General features: G+C 37.4%; 1 protein-coding gene across 5 annotated transcripts in view; it reads right to left on the bottom strand.

The window, feature by feature from the left end:
* The window catches only part of AK8 (adenylate kinase 8), a 77445-nt gene that overhangs the window by 29065 nt on the left and 26576 nt on the right, over positions 1 to 21804 (bottom strand). For all 5 annotated transcript variants that reach the window (XM_013193946.3, XM_048054175.2, XM_048054145.2 and 2 more), the window contains 5 exons: positions 21287 to 21368; positions 19588 to 19659; positions 18330 to 18530; positions 15453 to 15584; positions 12477 to 12566 (listed from right to left, as the gene is read on the bottom strand). In XM_013193946.3, coding sequence (XP_013049400.2) covers positions 12477 to 12566; positions 15453 to 15584; positions 18330 to 18530; positions 19588 to 19659; positions 21287 to 21368 — 577 coding nt within the window. The remainder of the gene's footprint in view (positions 1 to 12476; positions 12567 to 15452; positions 15585 to 18329; positions 18531 to 19587; positions 19660 to 21286; positions 21369 to 21804) is intronic.

The following is a 21804-nucleotide window of genomic DNA, read 5'->3' as shown; positions in this document are numbered from 1 at the left end:
CGCAAAGAAGCAGCCAAAACAATTTGCAAGAAGCAACGAGAGCCCCTTCTCTTTATTTGTACAGTATGTCTAATACACTGTTGCCTCTCCTGGAGACAAGCAGTAAAAAATGCTACATAAATCCACATCACGGGATGTTGATGTTTTGATACTCACCCTGCCATTGCATCTGCATACAAAAATACAACAAGTTCTTGTAGGAGAGTGTATGCGTCAGATTCCTAACAATGCAATTCGCTTTAGGACTAGCTGACAGGAATGCGCCTGTATTTTAGTAGAGTATATTATTGTCAGTGCACATTTATACCCTGGATACAAGCAGGTTTTAAACCACAATAATAGAATCCATTTGCTTCCTGGAATTTAACATTTCCTCAAGACTTATGCCTCTATCGTGAAATTCATTACCTCACCTTCAAGTAATCAAATTACTGAGTTTACAGAATTGCACTCAGAACTCAATGTACCAGCAAAAACAGAGGAAAACCACAGGGAATTAATTAGAAAACAAATTAGTGTATTAATTGAGGATACCTGCTTCACGTTTTTAAAAAATAATAATCAAACCCAAGTTAAGGAAAGTACTGTACTCCATCTGCTAAAAGAAAAAAGGGAATTGAATAAAATCGTTACCAGTCACTTGACAGAGATTAAAATGGCAATGCAAAACTAGGCATTCCATTAAAAATAGGATTCACAAAATTAGCAGCAGGCAGAAACGTTATCAGACAGATGTTTCCTATCTGGTTATACGAGACCTGAGCTGCAGGCAGGCATACTGGGGATAAGAGGAGAATTACCAAGCTCTTTACAGGTCAGTTCTTCTCCCCAGCCTCCAGGTTACAAGAACTAATACTAAAAACCAAGACATGCCAGTAGGAAAAAAAAAATAAAAAATCTCACTTGCTCTTTCCCCAAAATGTATTCCATACAAAGACCGGCAGAATTTTCCTGGTACTCATGAATTTCTGGCTGTAGCACTAAACTTCCTATCTTGATCTGTGTTGTTTTATCAAGATTCCTATTGGAATCATTAGTACGGATTTACAAAGATGCCATATTATGTGATTTTTAAAACATTTTCAAAATGCTTACAGCCACCTCTCCTAGGGAGATGAATGAGACCTACAAACCCACGCGTAAAATTGCACTAAAGCAGGATTCTGCCAGAGCTGACGTTCCCTGTCAGATAAACAGGGAATCAGGGCAAGCACTTGAGCCCCAGGAATGGCACAGAAAAATAAATGGATACACCACGCTCTCCATCTTTGGAGAGTCTCCAGTTCCAGGAGTTAAATTGCTTCCAATCTGCATACAGCAAGGAGAAACACCAGTCTACAAGAAATTAAAAAGCAATTATGATGGAAAATAGGCAGCATCTCTTCATCTGATCACTTCCCATTAGTCTTCTGTAATGCCAGAGGAACAAAATCTTCCAGTTTGGTGACTGTTTCTGAAAAAAACTGGAGCAACCAGAAGAGGAAAAAAATCTAGCAAGATGATGTAACAATTAATTAACAATTTAGCTAACACCACATCAGGTTGTTGGTTCTTTTGAGTAGTACTGGGGATACGTGGTAACCCTGATATCTTGCTAATTTCAGTGATGACTGACTAGAAGGTATCAGCAGTACACTTCAGATTGTTTGTACACTCATGTACGTATATACATCGCTGAATAATATAGATGCTTACATATTTTCTGTGCCTTCCTCTAAAGCTTGATAGTGAGAAATAAAACATAAACAAGTCAGACAGCAAGCTCTGCTCTCCTCTTGATTAGCGAACATACCTATCACTTCAACACAATAGGGGAACATAGCTTGTTGGCTGTTCAATGGCATTACAAAGTACATCAGCTGCCCTTGAACAGGAACAGTCACGCTTAAAACAGATGCATTAAAACTGTAAAACATCTTCCACAGACCAGAAAAAAAAAATAAGAGGGAAAAGGAAAGAAAAAAATCAGTATTATTCGTATTTTGCTGTGGTATAGACAGAGTAGGTAATGAAGAACTCTGCAGTACGGCATTCCTTGTCACTCATGTGGAACTGTCTCTGGAATGCAAGGGAAATTAATAACCTATAATTGGAGTGACACACAATCTGTAAGTAACTAGCCATAGGTCTCCTGGCCTTTAGCACATGACCCAGAGGGCTATATAGCAAAGTAAAATTTACAGCTTTTCTGATGAGGCAGTCAATCTGCATGTTTTAAGTAGATTATGAAGCACAAGAGCTTTGAATAATCAATTCCTTTTCAACATAAGCTTCTGTGAGTTTCCAACTCTGAAAGTTGGAGGAACGAAGCTCTAGAGAGGTTTTACTTTATCATTAGAGCGGTCCAAAGATAAGTTTCTTGTAAAAATTACAATTTGCTACAAAGAGATATCCAGACTAGGAAATGTGGCAGCACATCTCTATTAAGAAGCAAAATCCAGGTACAGGAGTAAAATCCACCCTCAGAAGTAATTCTGCAGAGCAGCTGAGCTACAACGATACCCAGTGCTGAGAGTACTGTATGTAGCTGTGGACCAAGTTCATGGTGAGCCTCAGGAACAGTATACATGGCAGAACTGGGCCACAACCAACTTCATATAGAAAGGCAATTCATTCATGCATACATTCTTGCCTAATGTCAGTACCACACAACATATTTCCTTTATTTTCCAGCCTGTCTTGGCCACGTTAATAGGCTAGACTACACAGCTGAATTAGCAGCTGTGGACTTACATAGTGATCTAATCAATTCAAGGGTAAGATCTGGCAGGACACAGGGAACAGAAGCTTAAAGTACTGCTGCTCGTGCTGGAACTGTTGCGTAGACACCTAGAGATTTTCTGTCTCCATGACTGTCAGTCAGCACCTTCCAGCAGACCATTTAAAAATAAATTTACTTCCCAGAGCTTCAAAGCTTTTCACAAGTAAAAGGTACTTCTCATGAAAAGTACTTCCTCATGAACTCATGGGAGTGTGGCCTATTAGCTCTTGCCCAACCCATAGATCTGCACGACTAATAGAAAACCCTATCAGGCAATCAGTTGACAAAATCATACCATCTGCTCAAGACAAAAGTAACAGAACATTAAAGGCACAGTCTGAAAGGCAAAAACAGTACTTGAGAGATTACAGGGCACTGTTCTCCAATAGCTTCAATGCTGTCAGTGCTCCAAGCTATACAATTATCATATTTAAATTGATTCCTCCTCCATACACTTCCCTTTAAAACGGACTTTTGATGGGTATTGACTCACTTCTCCAATGTTATAAACCCTTCTTTCTAAGCACAGCATAAATGCATTTGCAGGCATAAATTGTCAGCTTTGCGCTATAAAAAGTTTAAGGTCTTTTAGACAATATTGTCCGTTCACCCTTTATACTTCTCTTGCAGATTTTTTTTAAGCTAGGTCTGAAGAATTTCACTACTAATTCCGATGCCTGAGGCTTTATCCCAGTACTTGACAGTTAACATCTTGCCCTGATTATAAGCTACTGCCAAAGGCTACTTTCCTGGGTTGTCCTGTCAATCCTAAAATTAGCAAAGCATGCGATTTGGTTATTTTATTGCTCTATGAACTCTGCTTTATTCACATTGGCTCATTTTATTTGGGTCTTTCAGAGAAGTATTCTGTTTTCTTGCCTACGTTACGGTCCTCAGATTGCCTCAATTTATTTCTAACACGTTTGAAAATGATTTCGCAGCGATTCACCATCGTGTAAGCCTGACCAATATTTTAACCGAATCCTGCCAGCGCACCAGACGCCTGAAAACGGGCTTTTTATTATTATTTTTTTTTTATTTCAGAGTAAATTCCGACTCCTGCAAACAACAAGAACCCCAACGCCCCACCAGAGCGAGGGGTGTTGGCGGCGAGAGGCCGCCCTTCGCCCCGGGGCAGCGCCTGGGCCTGACCGGGGCAGAAGCGCCTGGGCCCGGCCCGGCGGCGGGGGCCTGGCCCGGGGGGAAGCGGCTGGGCCCGGCCGGGGGAGGGAATCGCCTGAGCCCGGCCGGCTGGGCCCGGCCTCTCGCTGGTTGTGTGCCGCCACCTGCCGGGCACGGTGGCACCGGCACGGCCCGGCCGGGCCCCGGCAGCAGCTTCCAAGCGGCCCGGTCTGGGTTATTCGCGGAAACCGCAGGAGCCCCCCCGCGGGCGCGGAGCTCCACGCCGCCGCCTCTCTTCTTCTCCTCTCGGTGCCGGCACATAAAGAGGCGATGGAACAAATAAGAACCGGCGTGGCATGTGCAAAGCACTGTAACGCGTATTTAATAATCTCATCAGATGGAAAACGTGCACGGAAATAGTCGCCGCTTGCTCATTTTGTACGTACAGCACTGCTGACTTCCCCTAAGAACTGGAATAATTATTTTGATACAGTAAAATAACGATGATAACGATGATAAAATGTCTCACGTCCACATTTTAGATATTTCTGTCTCTTCTAATATACTAAAGCCTCTTCCCCCCCCCCCCCACCCAGGTTTGTTGTCATTTGAAATAAAAATTAGCTGTATTAATAAGTGCCAACAACATTTCTAAAGCAGGTATGTATGATCCCAAAGCATCAATCAAACGATCCATGATAAATTAAGACCTTCAGAAATGGATGTTGAAGTGAAAGGAGCGCATCATTCTTTCTCACAGTTATCAAAGCAGAGGTTCAGGAATCTACGTCTGATCCCATTTAGTGACGAGGTAAGAATCCAGCCCCCTGCACTGTTTTACCTGTTAGTGGCATCTTCAGTGTAGCAATAGAAATTCAGTCCAAACTCGGTATCCAGCATACAAAATATATATATATATATATAATAATAATAATAAAAGCATTTTCCCCTCTGAAAATAGTCCTTGCAAGGTTTTCAGCATCTCTGTGTATTTGCCTAATGACCCCGGCTATCCGGGAGGCACAGGATGATCTAGTGGGCTGACACTAAGGTCAGGATCCACACACCTGGGTTCCCATCCACGCTCGCTCATTGATTGCAGCAAGGCTTGACCTGAATTAGGTTTTCTGCCTCAGTTTACCCACCTGCAAAACAAAAGCTACTCTGAATTACCTCACAGGTATGTTTCTAACCTGAAAGTTTCTAAAAGTAGCAGCAAAGCATATATTTTCACTACTAGCTTTTAGTCCTTCTGCAGAGAGAATACAGCTAAACACCAGACAGCAAGCACAGTTCTAACCCAGGTAATGCATCATTTCCATCATCAAAGATCCCTATTTCTTCCATATTTTTAAACAAGTTCAGCGTAACTAAAGAGTACAGGGCTTGTGACAGGACAGAATTTTGCTTATAAAAACCCTTTTTACATTGATAATATTCAAAAAAAGAAGAAATTTAGTCTGACAACCTTGGTGAAAAAACATCTTGGCTTTCTATACCAGATACTGACTCACCATGTGATGAGAAGAGAGGACATTACGGGGTTTGTTGTCCTTTATCAGTGATGCCTGGTACCAGCAGGCACTCCAGATCTGTCACAGTCCTGCATCTCCCCTTACTGCTCCCCCCAGTGCCTACCATCCACATTAAAGGGACATTCAGCCCTCTAACCCAAACAAATTAGCAGGGCACAGTAAACCTAGCGTCACCCTGGCTCACTTTACAGTTACACAGAGAACAGTGAATGAATGCAATGTTTCAAAAATATAAAGTGATATACAAGAGCCAATAAATGTACTGCTTGTCATAAAAAAGCATTTCATACAGGAGCCTGATTCTGTATGGATGGCTCCCAGTGAATTAGAGCCAAAGCCAGAATTTGATGTTAAACTCTGAAGACCATAGAAAGGGATGCTGCCAATGTGCTTTTCCTTCCAGTTATCTCATAAAAACTCATGTGATTTCCACATCCCAAGCTCCAAACAAAAACAACAACAACAAAAAAACAACAAACAGAATCAAAGCCTTTTGCTCAGGAGCTAGTGCTGCAAGAAGAGTAGCAGGGAGGGAAATAAAGCATTTCCAAGTTTTTTCCAAATGACTGTCTGCAATAGAGATCAAAATAAACAAAAGGGCCGCAGCTTCACTCAAACCCACAAGGGCTTTTTGGCACTTTGGTGGTGCACCATGCTCCCCCATGACAAAAAACGGGGACCATGGGCATGGTACTTTGTAACCTACAAACTGTTTTTCTCCCTCTTGCAAACCCAGACTCCAGCATCGCTGCCCATGTGATTTAAGATGCCTAATACTGGCCTGTTGATACTCCAGTGAAAATAAAAATGGTGAACAACGCCGCAAAACCAGGAGACTGGCAAAATTTACCTAGGCAGGACCATATATATCATCCACTGACTGAGTGATCCTCAAAATTGCTCAAAAACAAAAATCACCTCACTAGCCTCTTAAAATCACACACACTGTATCTTCTGATCTGGATTCAGGTTGTTTTGTGTGTGTGTTTATTTTTTAATCTTAAATGGGATGGTCTTTACAGGTACCTTTGTAGACCGAGTCTCCCCAGTGTCACTGCAGCCCTGAATATCTGGTAACCAGCAGTGGCAATTTTGATTGTTTGCCTGTTGTGCAGATTAAAGAAAATATATTCCAGAATTTCAAATAAAGGAAATGGGGGGCTCTAATTTATCATATTGTAGTGATTCAACACATTAGAAAAAGAAGTAAAATTCAGGAAAGATGACAACTTACTGTCTACATGCCTTCATGTAAAACTTTCTATTCTACGACCTTGCATCTTTTATTAAAATGTGGACACCTAAAACAGAAAATATATATATATTTAAATTTTATTTTGTTCTCTTGACCACCAATTTTCTCCTAGCAGGAAAAAAGACTGCTACCTATTTTCCATAAAAAAAACCTTTGTAGCAGTCCCAGAGGAAAAGTCAAAAGTTTGACTTGAAAAACGGAGCTACTTCAAAAGCATTGTCAAACAGAGGTGAAGGTTTCTTAAAAATGCATAAATTAAAGTATGGTATATTCATAAATATGTCTGCAACTTTACATAGTATATTTGTGATTGAGGTGCATATATAGATGAACATTTGCTATCATTATAAAACTAACTTAAAGTAGAAAATCAATTTGTTTATTAGCTACTGTTTGGACTCTGTGTGCATAGGTACGTGTGTGTGTGTGCATGTGTGTGAAAAATGAAAGAAAAATGGAGAGTTTTTTTCAATAATAAAAAGGGAGTTGCACTGCAGGGCCCCTAAAGCTTGTGAAAAATTAAACTCGACGGATTCAAACTGTCCTATTTCCACTTCAAAAGAGAAGAGGCACTGAGCTCTTCCCAACTTATCTTCAAACGCCCAGCACCCTAGAAAGTTTCTTTAAAAAAAATAAAGTCTCTAGTTCCCCCAAGCACTGTACCCGTTACTGTAGCTGCTGTCTCTCCCTCTTCTAATTATACCCATGTGAGTCTATTAATCAACTTGTAAATTATTTAGAGAGCCATGCGCTGTCTTCAGCTAGTACAAACACACTGCATGCAAAGACTTGCTGAAAACCAATGGAGCTCCCAAAGGGTCTCTCTCCAATGTTCAGACAGCTTGCAGCTCGCCAGTACAGCGCTGTTAAAAACAAGAAATAACACTAAGCTTACCTCCTCAGATATAAAGATTTACTCAGCCTTTCAACTCTGAGACTCTTTGCAAGTTTTTAAACAAAGAGGAAGCTGCTCTATTGTCAAATCTTTACTTCACACTTAGTGATGAGAATATTAATTTGATGTCAAAAAAAACACCCACAAGTGCTTTCAGTGAGACTGTGATCACAATCACCAGGGGACCCCAACTTTCAGAGGCTACACCAAAAAGCACCCCTTTAAAACCATTCCAATTTAAAATAAGTGGGAAAATCTACATTTGTACAGTAATAGTTTTTATTAGAAAATAGTAGAAATTATTGAATTCCAGATTTTACCCCCCACATGAAGACTGCCATTGGGGACAGCTTCAGATATTACTACTTAAAAAATGGAAAAAGGAAGGGGAAAAACAACACAGATTGTGTGTGTTCAGCTCTAACAGGCTGCAAACAGTGCAACATTATCTGTCTTCCATGAATCAGCTCTCTTTACTACCTGAATGTTCATTTTGGTGGGAAAAAAAAACATTACCCAAACTAATAGCAGTTTTCCCAGCTGAAAAGCAGAATCTTACTGTTTGGGGATTGTTTTGTTTTTTTTTTTCTTTTTTTTTTTTTCTGTACTTCATGTTGTTTTCCTGTCATTTCATTTTTTCTTGGCTTCATTTATTGCAGCCTTGCAAACGTATATTAATTAGCAGTGATCACTCCATGCTATTTCACCACAAAGACATGTAAAATTGAACACATAGAATGGTATGCAAATTTCTTTCCAACTGACCGACACCAAAATGCTTTTGCTTCTATTTTCATTAATAAAATGCAAGCAGCTCAAGGGGTAAGCGCCAGGGACGTTTTAAAAACAAACAAGCAAACAAAAAAGATATGCTTTCTGCAGTTTTTTTGTTCTTCTCAGATATCAAATTCCGGCAGACATCTTTAACAAGGTGAACGTAGACACTGCAGATGGAACATTAAATTAATACGTGCCCGTGTTCTAGATGAGACCGGTCCAGAATGCAGGCTAGCCTTCTTCAGAATTACAGCAATCTAGATAGACAAATTCTGCATAAAGGTCCTCATCAAGCCAGTGGGGCCTGTGTCTGGGCTATCCACACATGCAGTATTTGTCTGTATTTGTCCTAAATTACTAGAAGGGGAGGACCAGTCTGCAGAACAGTCTTTTCACCACGTTTCAGTAGGAATCTGACTGAGTGAATTAATTTATGTGAGTTGTCTTGCTGCCTGCGGAAGGGTCACTGCCTGGGAAAGGTCACTGAGGTCGCCTCTTACTCCAAATGTTAGTCTTCCCGGGCTGCCCAAGCAAACGGCATGCGCTAAATTCAGCGTTATTGACTGAGATTTAAACTAGCAGGAGTTAGGGACCAGAAAACTGGCATCAGATTCCAGGGCTGGTAATTTTCTGCCCAGAGTATATTTAGCAATAATTGCCCAGTATTCAGTGAAAACCACAATATATTAAAGGAAAGTCAGTGCATTTCAGATCAGTTGTCCAAAGAAGAAATCTGTGTTTATGATAGACAGAAAGCAGTCGGGTTGCTGAACTTTTAACTGAGAACGCATTTTAAAATATCTAGTGAGCACCGACTGTAGGCTAGGATGTTCTGGGAATTAAAAATTTAATGGGCTCAAAAATGTCTGTGCTACCTTCATTAAGCAAAATAAATCACCATACTAAAAATGGGAAATTTTGTAAAGCAAGAACTAAGGTCTTCATGAGAAAACAAACACTAGAAAATACAGAAAATGGGAATGCACTGAGTTGCCTTCTGGGGTGAATAATAGAATTGTCTGGGCTGTTCTTGAAATACATGTACTATACATGAAGCAGCAGTACAGGAAGAAAACAATACAAAGAATGTTTGTGAATCCCGAAAACAAGAAAAGATCCGGAGTTAGTCAACCAGAACTAGAACAGAATAGACTGTGCACAGCCTCAATAACTCAGCAATGAGTTTGATCTGAATAAGCTAGTTTTTGAGCCTTTTTATGACACCATGACATACCCTGTTGGCATATCTTGAATGACTAATTGTATGCAATCAGTTGTGTCCACAGGACAGGAAACCACACTGAGATCAGTCCCCAGAGCAAGCATTTTAAGAATATATGAGACATGCCTCTAGATTTTATGGCACTAGTTTGTTTTTGACTAGCAATGATTTAAGCACCACATTTCTTGTGGTCTATCTTTGTTTCAAGGGTATTCTGCAATGCTACCGCTTCCATGATTCCTTGCCCAAAGGAAGTACTAAGGTTACTTGGGACATAACTAGAAAAGCAATGAAAATTTTGAAGATCTAATTGCTTTCACAGTTATAACACTGCAAAAGTCTGTATTTGTCCTGAACTACTGTTATTGGCTAAACTAATTACTGAAATGTGATTTTCTTGCAACTGAATGTAGTCAATAATACCACGAGAATCTTTCCTCTGTATTAATCTGGCTGTGACTCTACAGTAAGGTTTCTTTTCCCATTTTTCCTTCTCAGTACACTATGTTCTTTCATTTTCTTCAAGGCTCTTGTGAGGGTATTAATGAATTGTTAGTGTTTACTATAGTAAATTCATTCTTTGTTATTCCTGGGAGAAGAGGATTAGCAAAATGACAGAACTTATTATTTCTGGCATTGTTACAGAATATTTATTTTTATTTATCCATTAATTTTGTAGTATGTCTCACCAAATAAAATATATGTGCATAGAACAAAAACGATGAGAGACTTTTTTTAGCACGATGCACAGAAATATAGTTATGACTCCCATTAACATGCAGAAGCACTATACAGATTTATCCTTGCATGTTATATTAAAAAATTCATCTAAATCTGAAATAACTTCTAATTTGGAGGAAGAAAGGAATTACAACTTCAATTTCATTTTCCTGAAACAAAAGCAGCTCCCTTGGACTAAGGATGTGCATATTTTTAGGACTGGCTAAACATTACAATCTGTGCAATTATTTTACTCTACTGGGAATGCTTTTGATATCTCCTTCAAGGAACTTCAATGGTTAAGATGAACTTCATAAAATACATACAGAGCATTTTAGCAAAGAAAGCTCTTAAAAGACTTATCTTTGAATATGCAGATCATCCAAACTCCCATTTCGACCATAACTGAAATCTAGAGAGGGAGATATTTACAGTGGCAGTCCTCTACTCCATAGGGATGAGGATAAAGTGAAATTACACTGTACGCATAAGATTCTGAAATTAATGGATACCATCAAAAAGGCACGGGTCCAGAGCTTAAGATGCTCTATATGCAAGTTTGAATGCATACAAAAGTAGCCACATTCAGATCAATTGGACTACACGCATACGGAAGAGATTTCCATACTTCCATATCCAAGGCCTAGGATACATCACAATTAACAAAGGCTAAGACTGCTTGCCTTTCAGCTAAATGGACATTCTGGTTAGCTGAGCTGGTTAGTAGATTTCTAAATCAGAAATTCTCACCTAGAAAGGGCAGCCATGAGCAAAAGAAACTGACAGTTGCTTACAGCCCATTACCCATTGATGACTCTGCCTATGTTACAGAGGACCCAGGTCCCCTATTTCAGGCTGCAGAGATTCATGCTTTCCATTCCCACAGTCCCCACATCAGTTCCTAGTCCCGCAATATGGTGGCTGCCACAAAATATTAATGCATTGAACTAGCTGAGTTACCGTATTAAGAATAATTACAATCATTCTCTAGAGATGAAGTTTAGAGATAAAATGTATTACCTTGTGGTTTGACGGAGGGATAGAATACCCAAAGCTGCAGGCTGCCAAAGGTCTTTTTGAAATGCTTAGAAAAGTACTGAATCTCTTGGTATGGTATCGAGGGAACCTCAGTTAATTTTATAGGCTCATGTTTCAGATCTGTGTAATTCAGTTGCAGAATTAAGCTATCATGCAAAAAAAAAAAAGGGACTTTCAAGCCTTTCACCTCACCAAATGGCTTTTCTTGCCAAAAATAAAAAGACAATGAAGATTTCTCTTTGTCCAGGGCGTTTGCTCAAAATTCTACTAATACTGAAGCTTAACTGAGATTTCTCAATTTTCAGCAAGATCATCTCCCTGTATTTTTCTCATTAGTAACCATGTGGACTGTTGCTAGAAACAGGACTAAAAGTTCCTCTTCTGGGCCACTGTAATTTGGCAAAATAAATATGCTTGAACCCTACTGAAATATGACTTACCCTTTCGAACTATAGATCTTTTTTTTGATTTTTGATATCCACCACAGAAAACTATCTTTGTGCAAAACAAGTAACAAACAAGTTTAAGTTGCTGTCCTAATGTGCTTACAGTATTTATGATTTATCTGAAATCACTTGCAGAGCCATCCAAAACCAAAATATACTTAGATATTCTTTGTGGTACTCCCCTCCTACAACCAAAAAGGCTGATAGAAATGAATTACACAAAAACTTTATTTTTGAGTTAAAAATGCTTGTGTGAAACTGGATGAATCTACAGTAGCATTCTACAAGTCAAAATCTCTGTATAAAATCAGGTAGTCTTTAATATAGAGCTCTTGGAATTGAAATAAAAATGAAACATGATACTGTACTTTAAAAAGCAGTTTTAAACATTTTAAAATTATACATCTATATCAGAATTCTGATTTTGATTTAGAGATAAAAACCATGGAATTGAAATTTTGGAATGTGTACAAAAAACCACTGAATTTCACTGGAACGGTGAACTATTTGAAGATACTGAAGAGATTAAAAATCTAAATTCTGTTACACAGTGCAAATAAGTCACATCTAATTGAAGGAATTAAACAACTTCCAGATTACTCTGAAGCAATTCAGATTACAATCTGACCAAGAAAAATTCACTCTCAATTTATCTTTTCCCACAAATTTGTAAGCACAGTTTAATGAGACAACAACGTGCCCTACCTGGGTATCCATTGTCAATGTAAGGCTTAACGAGTTCTCCAAGTTTCGTCTTGTCTGCAACAGCTTCCTTTAGCAGTAGCCCACAGCAAACTAAGAAGAAGGAAGAACAAAAAGACACGAGGTTAAATTTTAAAAAGGAAGCAACAAAGAAAAAGAAAAAAAAATACAGAAGCTGCATACTGGAATAAGGTCACTGAATAAAATAAAAGTTGTAGGTTTTTTGGGGTTGTTGTTAGGATTTTTTTTTTTTTTGGCCAAGCAGAGCAAAAAGCAAAGACTGAGCAGGGGAGAATACTGAATAAAAAAGAATACATTTGGCAAAGATCATATTAAAAACAGAGATAGAAAGATACTAATGAAATATGTTACTGAAATAGTAAGTCAAGGGATTGCTAGTGTTTTTTCACTTTTTATAAAGTTATAATTACTGAATAAAGTTACACCTGCTGAACAGCATCTGAACTGCACTGCTGGAGGTGCAGGATAATACGCAGTTCAAGGAAGTGACTCACTGGATCATTTAATGATCATGCAAGAATTATATTTAAAAAACTGTGCTAATGCAATATTATCATTGACATCAAATACACAGAACACCAGGAGATGCAGATTTAGAGTTCTAGTCAGGACTGGAGAACAAGAAATACTGCTCCTTTGGGATCGTATAACACTTTTGGACCAAAGTTATTGAGGCTTGCTGCCCCCTGTGAGTTCATGTTACCTTATTTTACAGACAGGAAACTAAGGCATGCTGAAATTGCATGACACCACAGCATGTCCTAATTCCAACTAATTTTTAGTAAATATTAGATAATACTCACCATATATTATCACCTGACCTTTCAACTAAGAATCCTAAGTCAATTCTGCCCTTTCTGAAATCTATAGCACCAACATCAACGGCACCGCTGACTTAATGGCAAAAAAGCAAGCTTTTTTATCTGTTTTATCACCACTAAGGACACTGTTATGGCAAACAGGAGTAAGAATAAAAGGACATTTTTGGACAAAGTTGATTAAATTTAAAGTGACAAGAGATGAACACAAATTTTAACAGTTACCAGTTGTCCTGGAGAAGCAAATTGATATTCACAGCATAAGGTGTAAAAAGTAAGAGAAATTCAGTGCACAGACTACAGTTTAAGACAACAAATACATATATGCTTAAATTCAATCCAATTTATGAGAATATTTAAACACAGGATTAAATTTTTAAGCGTGTGCTTTAGTCCCAGTGGCCTAATTGGGAATTAAGTATGAGCTAAGTACTTTTCTGAAAACTCATGGTCTTCTGACTTTGTTTTAAATAAGTAATTTTTATATTTGGTTTACAGTGTGCTTACAATAAAATTCAACAGATGGGTGAAGCAGTAGTAATGGTATTTAGTAAAAAGAACTGCAACTCTCTTATATAGCAGCTATTTTAAAAATGCAAATTTTGACCTAGTTGAAAACACTGAATCAAACTTGCAGTTTTAGAAATAAAGTTCAGAAAATAGTATTCAGAAACAAAAGAACATTGATTTTTCAATGCACTGAGACACATTTTAATTAAGCCAACTGCATAATTATTAAAAATACAGCTTCAAATAAATTTATTATTCAATTTTTAATATGTAATGATAAGATACAACAATAATAAAATACCTGATAGTGATAATAAAATAACTGATACAGATTTCATCAATTTTATTTGTACTTCTCAATATTTTAGTATAGATTTTAAAATCATGTAAATTTACCTTTTTCAAGTTCAACAGATAGCAGTTTAGTCGTATTTATGTTTTTTTTTTTTTTAACTTTAAAATAGTAATAGTGATTTAAAATACCAAAATACTAAACCTAGACTAAACCTGCCAACCAATAGGCAGACAGTTTCAGAGCTCTTTCCATGTGTTTAGTGGAAACACACAGATCTACGATCTAGCCACCAGCTGGAACGACAATATGGAAAGCCCATGGCATTTTCTGAAGGTTCAAGTTTGAACCTGAAGAAATTTATTTCTTTTTTTGAGCAGATCTACTAAACTGGTAGTTGAAAACAATACAGCCCTGATCTTGAAGTTAATATTTACACTGAAAGCCAAGTCCAAGATCGCTGAAATCTTCTGTTTGACTTCACCAGGAACTCAGGGAAGACACTAGCAAACTGGCACATTGCTATGGACAACTGAGTTCCACTAATTAAAGAATGCCCCCAGCAGAAAAACCCACTACCTACCTAATTCTGTTTTGTTTGTTTTTTTTTTCCTTCCTCATTTGGCATACACCGAAATAATACTAATGAAACAAACTTGCATTTATTTAACAAAGAGGATATGACTAAACAGCAAATTTTAGAGACGTCAGACATTTGTTTAAAATGATTTATGGCTACTCTGATATTAGATGATGTTACAGAACATGGACACATATTGCATTAATCCTATCGTCTAGCTATGTATTTGTATCATAGTACTTTTTAATACCAGCAAGTTAATCAGGAACAAGCCTCAAATGCAATTTTCTGAAAGAAAAGAAAGAGAATGCACTGTTTGATAATTGCTTCCTTTTCTAAGACGCTACTTTAGATTCACAGAACCTGCATCTTCATCAGAGTTCAGAGCAAATTCTATTTTAAAACAAGTGCCCCAGTTTTGGTCACACAGCTGCAACTGCAATGATATTACTCATGATCCACTGATCCACTGAAGAATTCATGACACTACAAGAACCTAACACACAAAAAATACTGAGGTAAAGGGTATAAAAAATGATGACTAAAAAAAATGTTAGAGCTGGTTTGTCACAGAATGTATGCTCTATTGGTTTATAGTTCTTCAATGAAGTATTTTTCAGTTCCCTCAAAAATTTGACATCCATAGCAATGGGCAGAGAAATTTTATGAGTGAGTAGGAAAGACAGACAGCAAAAGATAAATGATCAAAAAGAGAGAAAGGGGGAATTGAGCAAAGTACATATTTACTGAGAACTTACTGTTGACAACACCGTATTTCTGAGCTATTAGTGCTGCCTGCAGGCTCTTCCCACTGCCTGGGGGTCCACAAAAGAGAATACGTGGTGTAAAGGGGGCGGCTGATCGGTGCCGTGTTTGGACATAGGTAAGAGCTAGAACATGGCAGAAAGGCAAGAAATACAGTTTATATCCCATTTCTTTTTAAAAAAAATATAAACATCGATTAACTTTTCTCTCATTTTTAAAAGGTCGTAATTATTATCATCATTTTTTATTATAATCACAACTGAAACATCTAGAGAATCCAACCAAAACCAGGACTCTGATAAAACTGTCATGTCAGCAACTTACACTGAGAGGCACTTTAGAAATCTTACTATCATTATGCTCCTGTACTTTCTTTCATCAGTAGATGTCAAATCATTTTAAAGAGCAAATTCAATTAATAATTGCTCTTTTACCATGTTGTTTTTAGCAGAAGTCATTTTTGCTTGATAGGTACAATTTGACCATGCAAATTATAGAGGAAGATAATTACATTTAATATTTTCTGCAGTGTCTGAACAAATATTTAACTGTAAAAACTCAGGATGTTAACTTAATACAACATTTATCCAGCATTGTTTGTGATTAGCGGACTCCTGATTACGTTATTATAGACTTGTAGCATATCATGTCACAACACGATATGGCATTGACAACACATAACTGAATATGATTTTATTTGCTTGTCCATCACTTTTGCATAATGTGTAAAGGCTATCTGAGCTCTGTCTGATTTGAATCTGTTTGCTGGACAGTATTCTACATTTTGTTCTGCATATGAAATATTACATTAATGTCAATCTACAGACTACAAGAGCCTTGGAAAGACTACAGGATATGTAAAGTATAATCATCATTGCTGCATTATAGAGACCTGAACTTTGTTGCAGTCTCAAAATAGAACCTGATAGACACCAAGAAGCTACAGGACAATGTGGCTTGACAGTGAGGACAAATTAGAATTGTATCTGGACACAGCCAGTCTTACTCCCCGTGTCCTTTTTCTGGCTAAAAATATCAGTAAAATGAGCAGCTCAAGCTTTCCAGGGATCATAGTTTCAAATGTAAAGGCTAAACTCCATGCAGCTGCGTCTTGACTGCCATTGCTACCCATGTTTCAAGCGCACCTACACATACTTAAATTTCCTGTGTAATTGCCATGGATACAGTTAAGTGTTAGCCCAGACATCTTCAATTCAAATAAAAGAGTCTATAGACTAAAGAGTCCTTGGAATAAAATGGTATTTTAGTCTAACAAATAGGATGGTCTTAGACATTAATGTTTGCATGAATCATACTCCTATATTAAAACAAACAGACAAAAAAACACAAAAGGATTGATGAAGAACATCATAAGGATAAGTATTTTAACTACTGTGGTTAATGTATTGCTGTATACCACCTATTTTTTCTAAGGACCCTCTGCTACGCTTTGGTATCAATATAAAATCTATCTTTAATAAAGCAGCAGCTCCAGGAAACTCTAGCTCCGCTATTTCTAGGTAGAGAATCTAGGGTATTGAGAAACCGACTCAAACTGCAAGCATATAGGATCATACACTTCTCTTTCTCCTTCACCACAAGCAGTACCTGGGTAATGAATCTGATGTCACATATCCTAGCATACGTTATGAGTAAATCCATTAAAATTTAGGAGTTTACAAAATTTTATAGCTGTATGAAATAATCCATTAAAATCCCAATACTGATGAGAACTGTTTTTTAAATCTTTATCTGTAGTAAAAATATTTAAAACCCCTGGAAAATCGTAACAGAAAATAGTGCATTTGCTGCATAACTTATGAATAAAAACAAGTATCAGCTAACCAAGGAGTGCTCTAGATATTCTGAACATTTTCCATAACCCTGTGTATTGAAAAGCAGAAACATTACAGGCAAAGCACCCTGCTTACAAATGATGCTTAATTTGCAGTAAATAACCAAGTTAATTAGGAGTAATGATCCCCTAGACAGTCTCCACATCTAATTATTCTTTAAAAAAAATATCTGGCTGCTTGATGCACTACAGAAAAAAAGATCTAGAGAGGATTTTTTCATTCCAATTTTCAATTTATCTCACTACATTATTAATTAATAATAATTAATATTCAGGCACTCACATTTTTATTTACAATTCAAGGCATGAATTCTTTATGAATGATGATATGAACTTTTAAATTTAATTAAGTAATTTAGAGGTAATTAATGTGTAAATTCATAATATAAACTTCCTACTTGTTTATTTTAAAAGTGCAGCACTTGTCAGTAAAAAAAGACCTTTTTGAGATGCAAAATTACTGGGATATAACAGATCATCTACAGACTGACAGCTACAAAGTACATTATCAATTGGTCTTTCTGGCAGTTTCCTTATTTTCTTGTTGAAGAATCAACATTAGAAGTCAGACTGCATTAAAGTCAAGCACAGGCAAACAAGAGTTGTTGAACAGAAAAGCTATGAGTGCAAGCAGCTTTTAAATAATGAAATGTTACCAGCTTTGAAGTACTCCTATTTCTTATCAGACTTGTGGAAGGTACTAGTCCTTCGGGGGATTAGCAATTGAGCCACAATGCAACCTTTAAGAAATGACTCTCGCAGAAGTAACCATGTCATTTTCTCTACCAAGTCAGCTGTTCCTTGGCAGGATAGTGGAACAGTTATCTGCTCTTACTCTAGTCCTGTAAAAATAATTATAAGAAACAGCCCAAACTCTGTATTAGAGAGAACATAACTCAGCTGGGAGCCATCTGTGTTGGCTAATCCTAATCCTATGAACTGCCTCTAACAGCTAGGAGCTACCTTTCAGATAGGAGTTTATCAACTACCATTTGCCGTAAACATACAAACTTACCTTGTGATATGACATCCATGCAAGGCTGATCTGCATTGACTGATTTCAAAACTTTTTGATAGATCTGGAACACCCCAGGGAAGTTTCTGTGATATTCCAGCAGTTTCTTTGACATCTCCTGCTCAGAAAGATCTTCTGGTTTCACCAAACGTTGTTGTATCACTGGATCACTTGGCCAGTCAAAGGTCGTATGGTACACCTCTAGAAGACAGACAGTGATTAGGAACTATGAGGATGATTTAATAGGTCTTGCTCAGCTCCAGCAGGTTTCCTAAACAAAATCAAGGTCTGTGTTTAAGCTTCGTATTTTGGCACAAGTGATAATCTGTGCACTACCCTTGCTGTACTGACAGCTATTACTCTGCAGCTGCGCAGATAGGAAGTGTAACTGCCCAGGTAACTGCCCTCCCATGTAGCCAAGACAGCCTGCATTTCCTCAAACACACTGTAACATCTATTGCAGAGTTGGTATAATCATGCCTTTGAGAAGAAGCAGTAATAATGATGGTTCTTGTTCTTTTCAGAGATCCAAAAATGTTTTATATGCACTAAAGAACTTCATAGATGGCACGATAGCATCGTTAGGTATCTTTTCCAATCCAGTAAACCAAGACAAGTAGTGACAATACAACTTACCCAACACCACAGAGAAAGAGCTGGGAACAGTTCTCCAAATTCTTAGACTGAGCCCTAACAAAGTGTCTTTTTTTGTTTGTTTTTTTTTTTTTTTAAATGAGATCTCTTCTATCATAAATAGAAGTCATTTCTTTAGTTAAGCACATCCTTCCTCATTCTGCTCCAAAAACATTCAACATGATTTTTTACTAAGCAATGTCAAGATTTTATTTCCTGATGGATGATTAGCAATGGTACTCAACAGACAACATGGAGCTAAGTCTGTGTGACAATCATTTAATGGAAGACACCTAAAAGCATGCCTGCACCTCAGGAAAAAAATCAGGACCTAGCAAAGATGCATGGCAAAACATGAGTTCATATGGCTAGATCTAACCGTTCTGTACTACTATAGTCTACTGTTTACAGGCTCAATAGAGAGCTTTAACTTTTCCCATATTTTACTGGCACAGAAAATAATGCAATGTCAACATATATTTTTTTCCAAAAGAGTTTATATTTATAATTATAAATTCCTACTAGTTTTTCCAATAATGGTATTATAATGCTGGTATTACAATGCTTCTGGGACCAAGCAACACTCTAGTTTCTAGTGGAGAACAGGAAGAAACAAATACTGCACCTTCTGTGAAGGGATCAAGCCTCTTCCCACTGTTCCGCTCAATCAGCACAGTGTCTGCAGCATAGAGCACAACTAGACCCCCCCAAAAAAAGAAGAAAACACAAAAAAGCATAGCTCGTTGTTATATTTCTTGTAGCTATTTTAATGTATCCTAGTTTTAAAGATGAATGGATGCATTTCAAACACATTTGTCTCATTATTCTCCTTTACCAGTATTCTACTTGCAAATACTTAATTCCACTTTTAGTCAGAGTTTTCTCTCCATCTCCTAAACAGAACAGTGGGAAAAAATACACATTAATAATGTCCCAGTACCCGTGCCTGCTGGCTGTCCCAGCCATCCGTATCAATTAACAAGGCTCTCCCTCACTTACACTGTATCTGGAACCAAGGATGGAAGCACTCACAGATCACTTGATACTGATTCTCTTCTATACCACAAGCAATTACTTTTCACCCAGCTACTTTGGTAATGAAAATGGTGAAACTTATTTTTGGATAACCTCCCAGAAAAGTGTTCAAACTTGATTAGAAAGCATCAAAAGATGGAGAATCTGTCGGTTCCCTGGGTTGCTTTTGGCTAATCATCCTCACAGTTAAATGCTGTAATTTAATTACTGTTTTCAGTGCATTTTATTACAGATTTCAAACCAGTTCTTCTTATGACTTTCTTCACTGTATCAAATATCACTTTCAGACGCTTTTCTCCCTATTAAGGTACTCATACACCGTAAATCTCATCTCCTCTCAATCTTCTTTTTGATTAACTAGACAGACTGAGCTTTAAGATTTTCATTCAGGTCTTGGTTGCACAGATATAATTGTGAGCAAAACTTGACTTCAAATGTTATTAGCTATATTAAAAATACATGCAAGTACTAGACATTAAACATTTTTGCCTAGCTCTATTGCAGTGATTCTGAATTCTTCATTAACAGTCAAATCTCATCCAAATCAAATCCAAAGTGACAATTCATCAAGTTCGCTAACATTCTGGCAAGTTCACTACCCACTGGCAAGCTCTACATTTCTCACTTCACCCTGTATTCCACACAATTGTCATCATTTCTTACATTCTAAGTAGGTTCTCTATATTAATTTAGGACAACTGGCTGTTCTAGGTGGCAAGGGCAGCTGTCAAGGTCTTGTCTACCAGCACTTTGCCAGTAAAGAAATGTTCCTCACAAATCAAGTTATAATCCATCCATACTAAAAGGTCAAGTTTAAAATTATGGTGTTTCTGCTCCACTTGGCTAAGTTTCCTAAGTTTGTATTCTCTAATTCAACAAACGAATGATTTGTATTTAGGGGATGAGGAAATTGTTTTGGTCTGAGAATCACTAAAGAGATTTAGAGATTGATATAGAGATCTAGAGATTGAAGTCATAGAAAATTTGGACCCACACCTAGTACAGAAACAAAGCTACATACAGCTGCTTGGAGGTACTTGCTGGAGTTATCCTGAATGTACAGAACTCTATTGTGTAGGAAGACCAAGAGTTTAAGCATAAAAGACAGGATTTAAAGTCTTTCAGGTTAACTCAAGGTTTTCAGTGAATCTGAACCATACAGAAATATTCTGTTGTCTCTTGACTCTGTCTTCAATATTGGTATTGAATTTATTGAGGATGTTTGGGGAAAAACACTTCCAGGCTTTTACCTTCTGGTCATGATCACACATAAACCTTGCACTGCTTACCAACATGCCTAGGAATGATGCCAGATGATTGCAGCATCCACGCCTGTTCCTGATTTTCAGGGAAGCCTTCCAAAATCCAACCCTGTTGAACAAAAACATGAAAATATTATCGGTCCTGGAAGAGAAAACACAAAACGTAGCACTAAATATTGGTGCTATTTGCACAAAAAAAGCCTCATTCTGGTCTCACAATGTGACAATATTTGTTATGGGTGCTTGCGATAGAAAAAAGAAAACATGGAGCACTGATATTTTTATGAAGTGACATGCAGTAACACCACTGCCACAGTGCAATGGGCATTTATGTATTGTAGCAAGGATTTTTTTTCATGTTTCAATCTCAAAAAAGAAACTTCTCTTTTGAATAAAAACAATGCAAAACAATTTCTACAGTTTTGAAATATTCAAAAGGATACCAGCCCACACTGTGTATAAATTTGTTTAGCCTCTTTTTTAAAGACAGATTTAATGCCAAGAACATTGAGGAAAATATGCACGCTTTCATTATTTTCTTAAAT

This window comes from Anser cygnoides, chromosome 20, assembly GCF_040182565.1.
Source record: "Anser cygnoides isolate HZ-2024a breed goose chromosome 20, Taihu_goose_T2T_genome, whole genome shotgun sequence".
Classification (NCBI taxonomy): Eukaryota; Metazoa; Chordata; class Aves; order Anseriformes; family Anatidae; genus Anser; species Anser cygnoides.
Note: the sequence above shows the minus strand (reverse complement) of the source record. Positions and strands in the feature narration are given on the sequence as shown.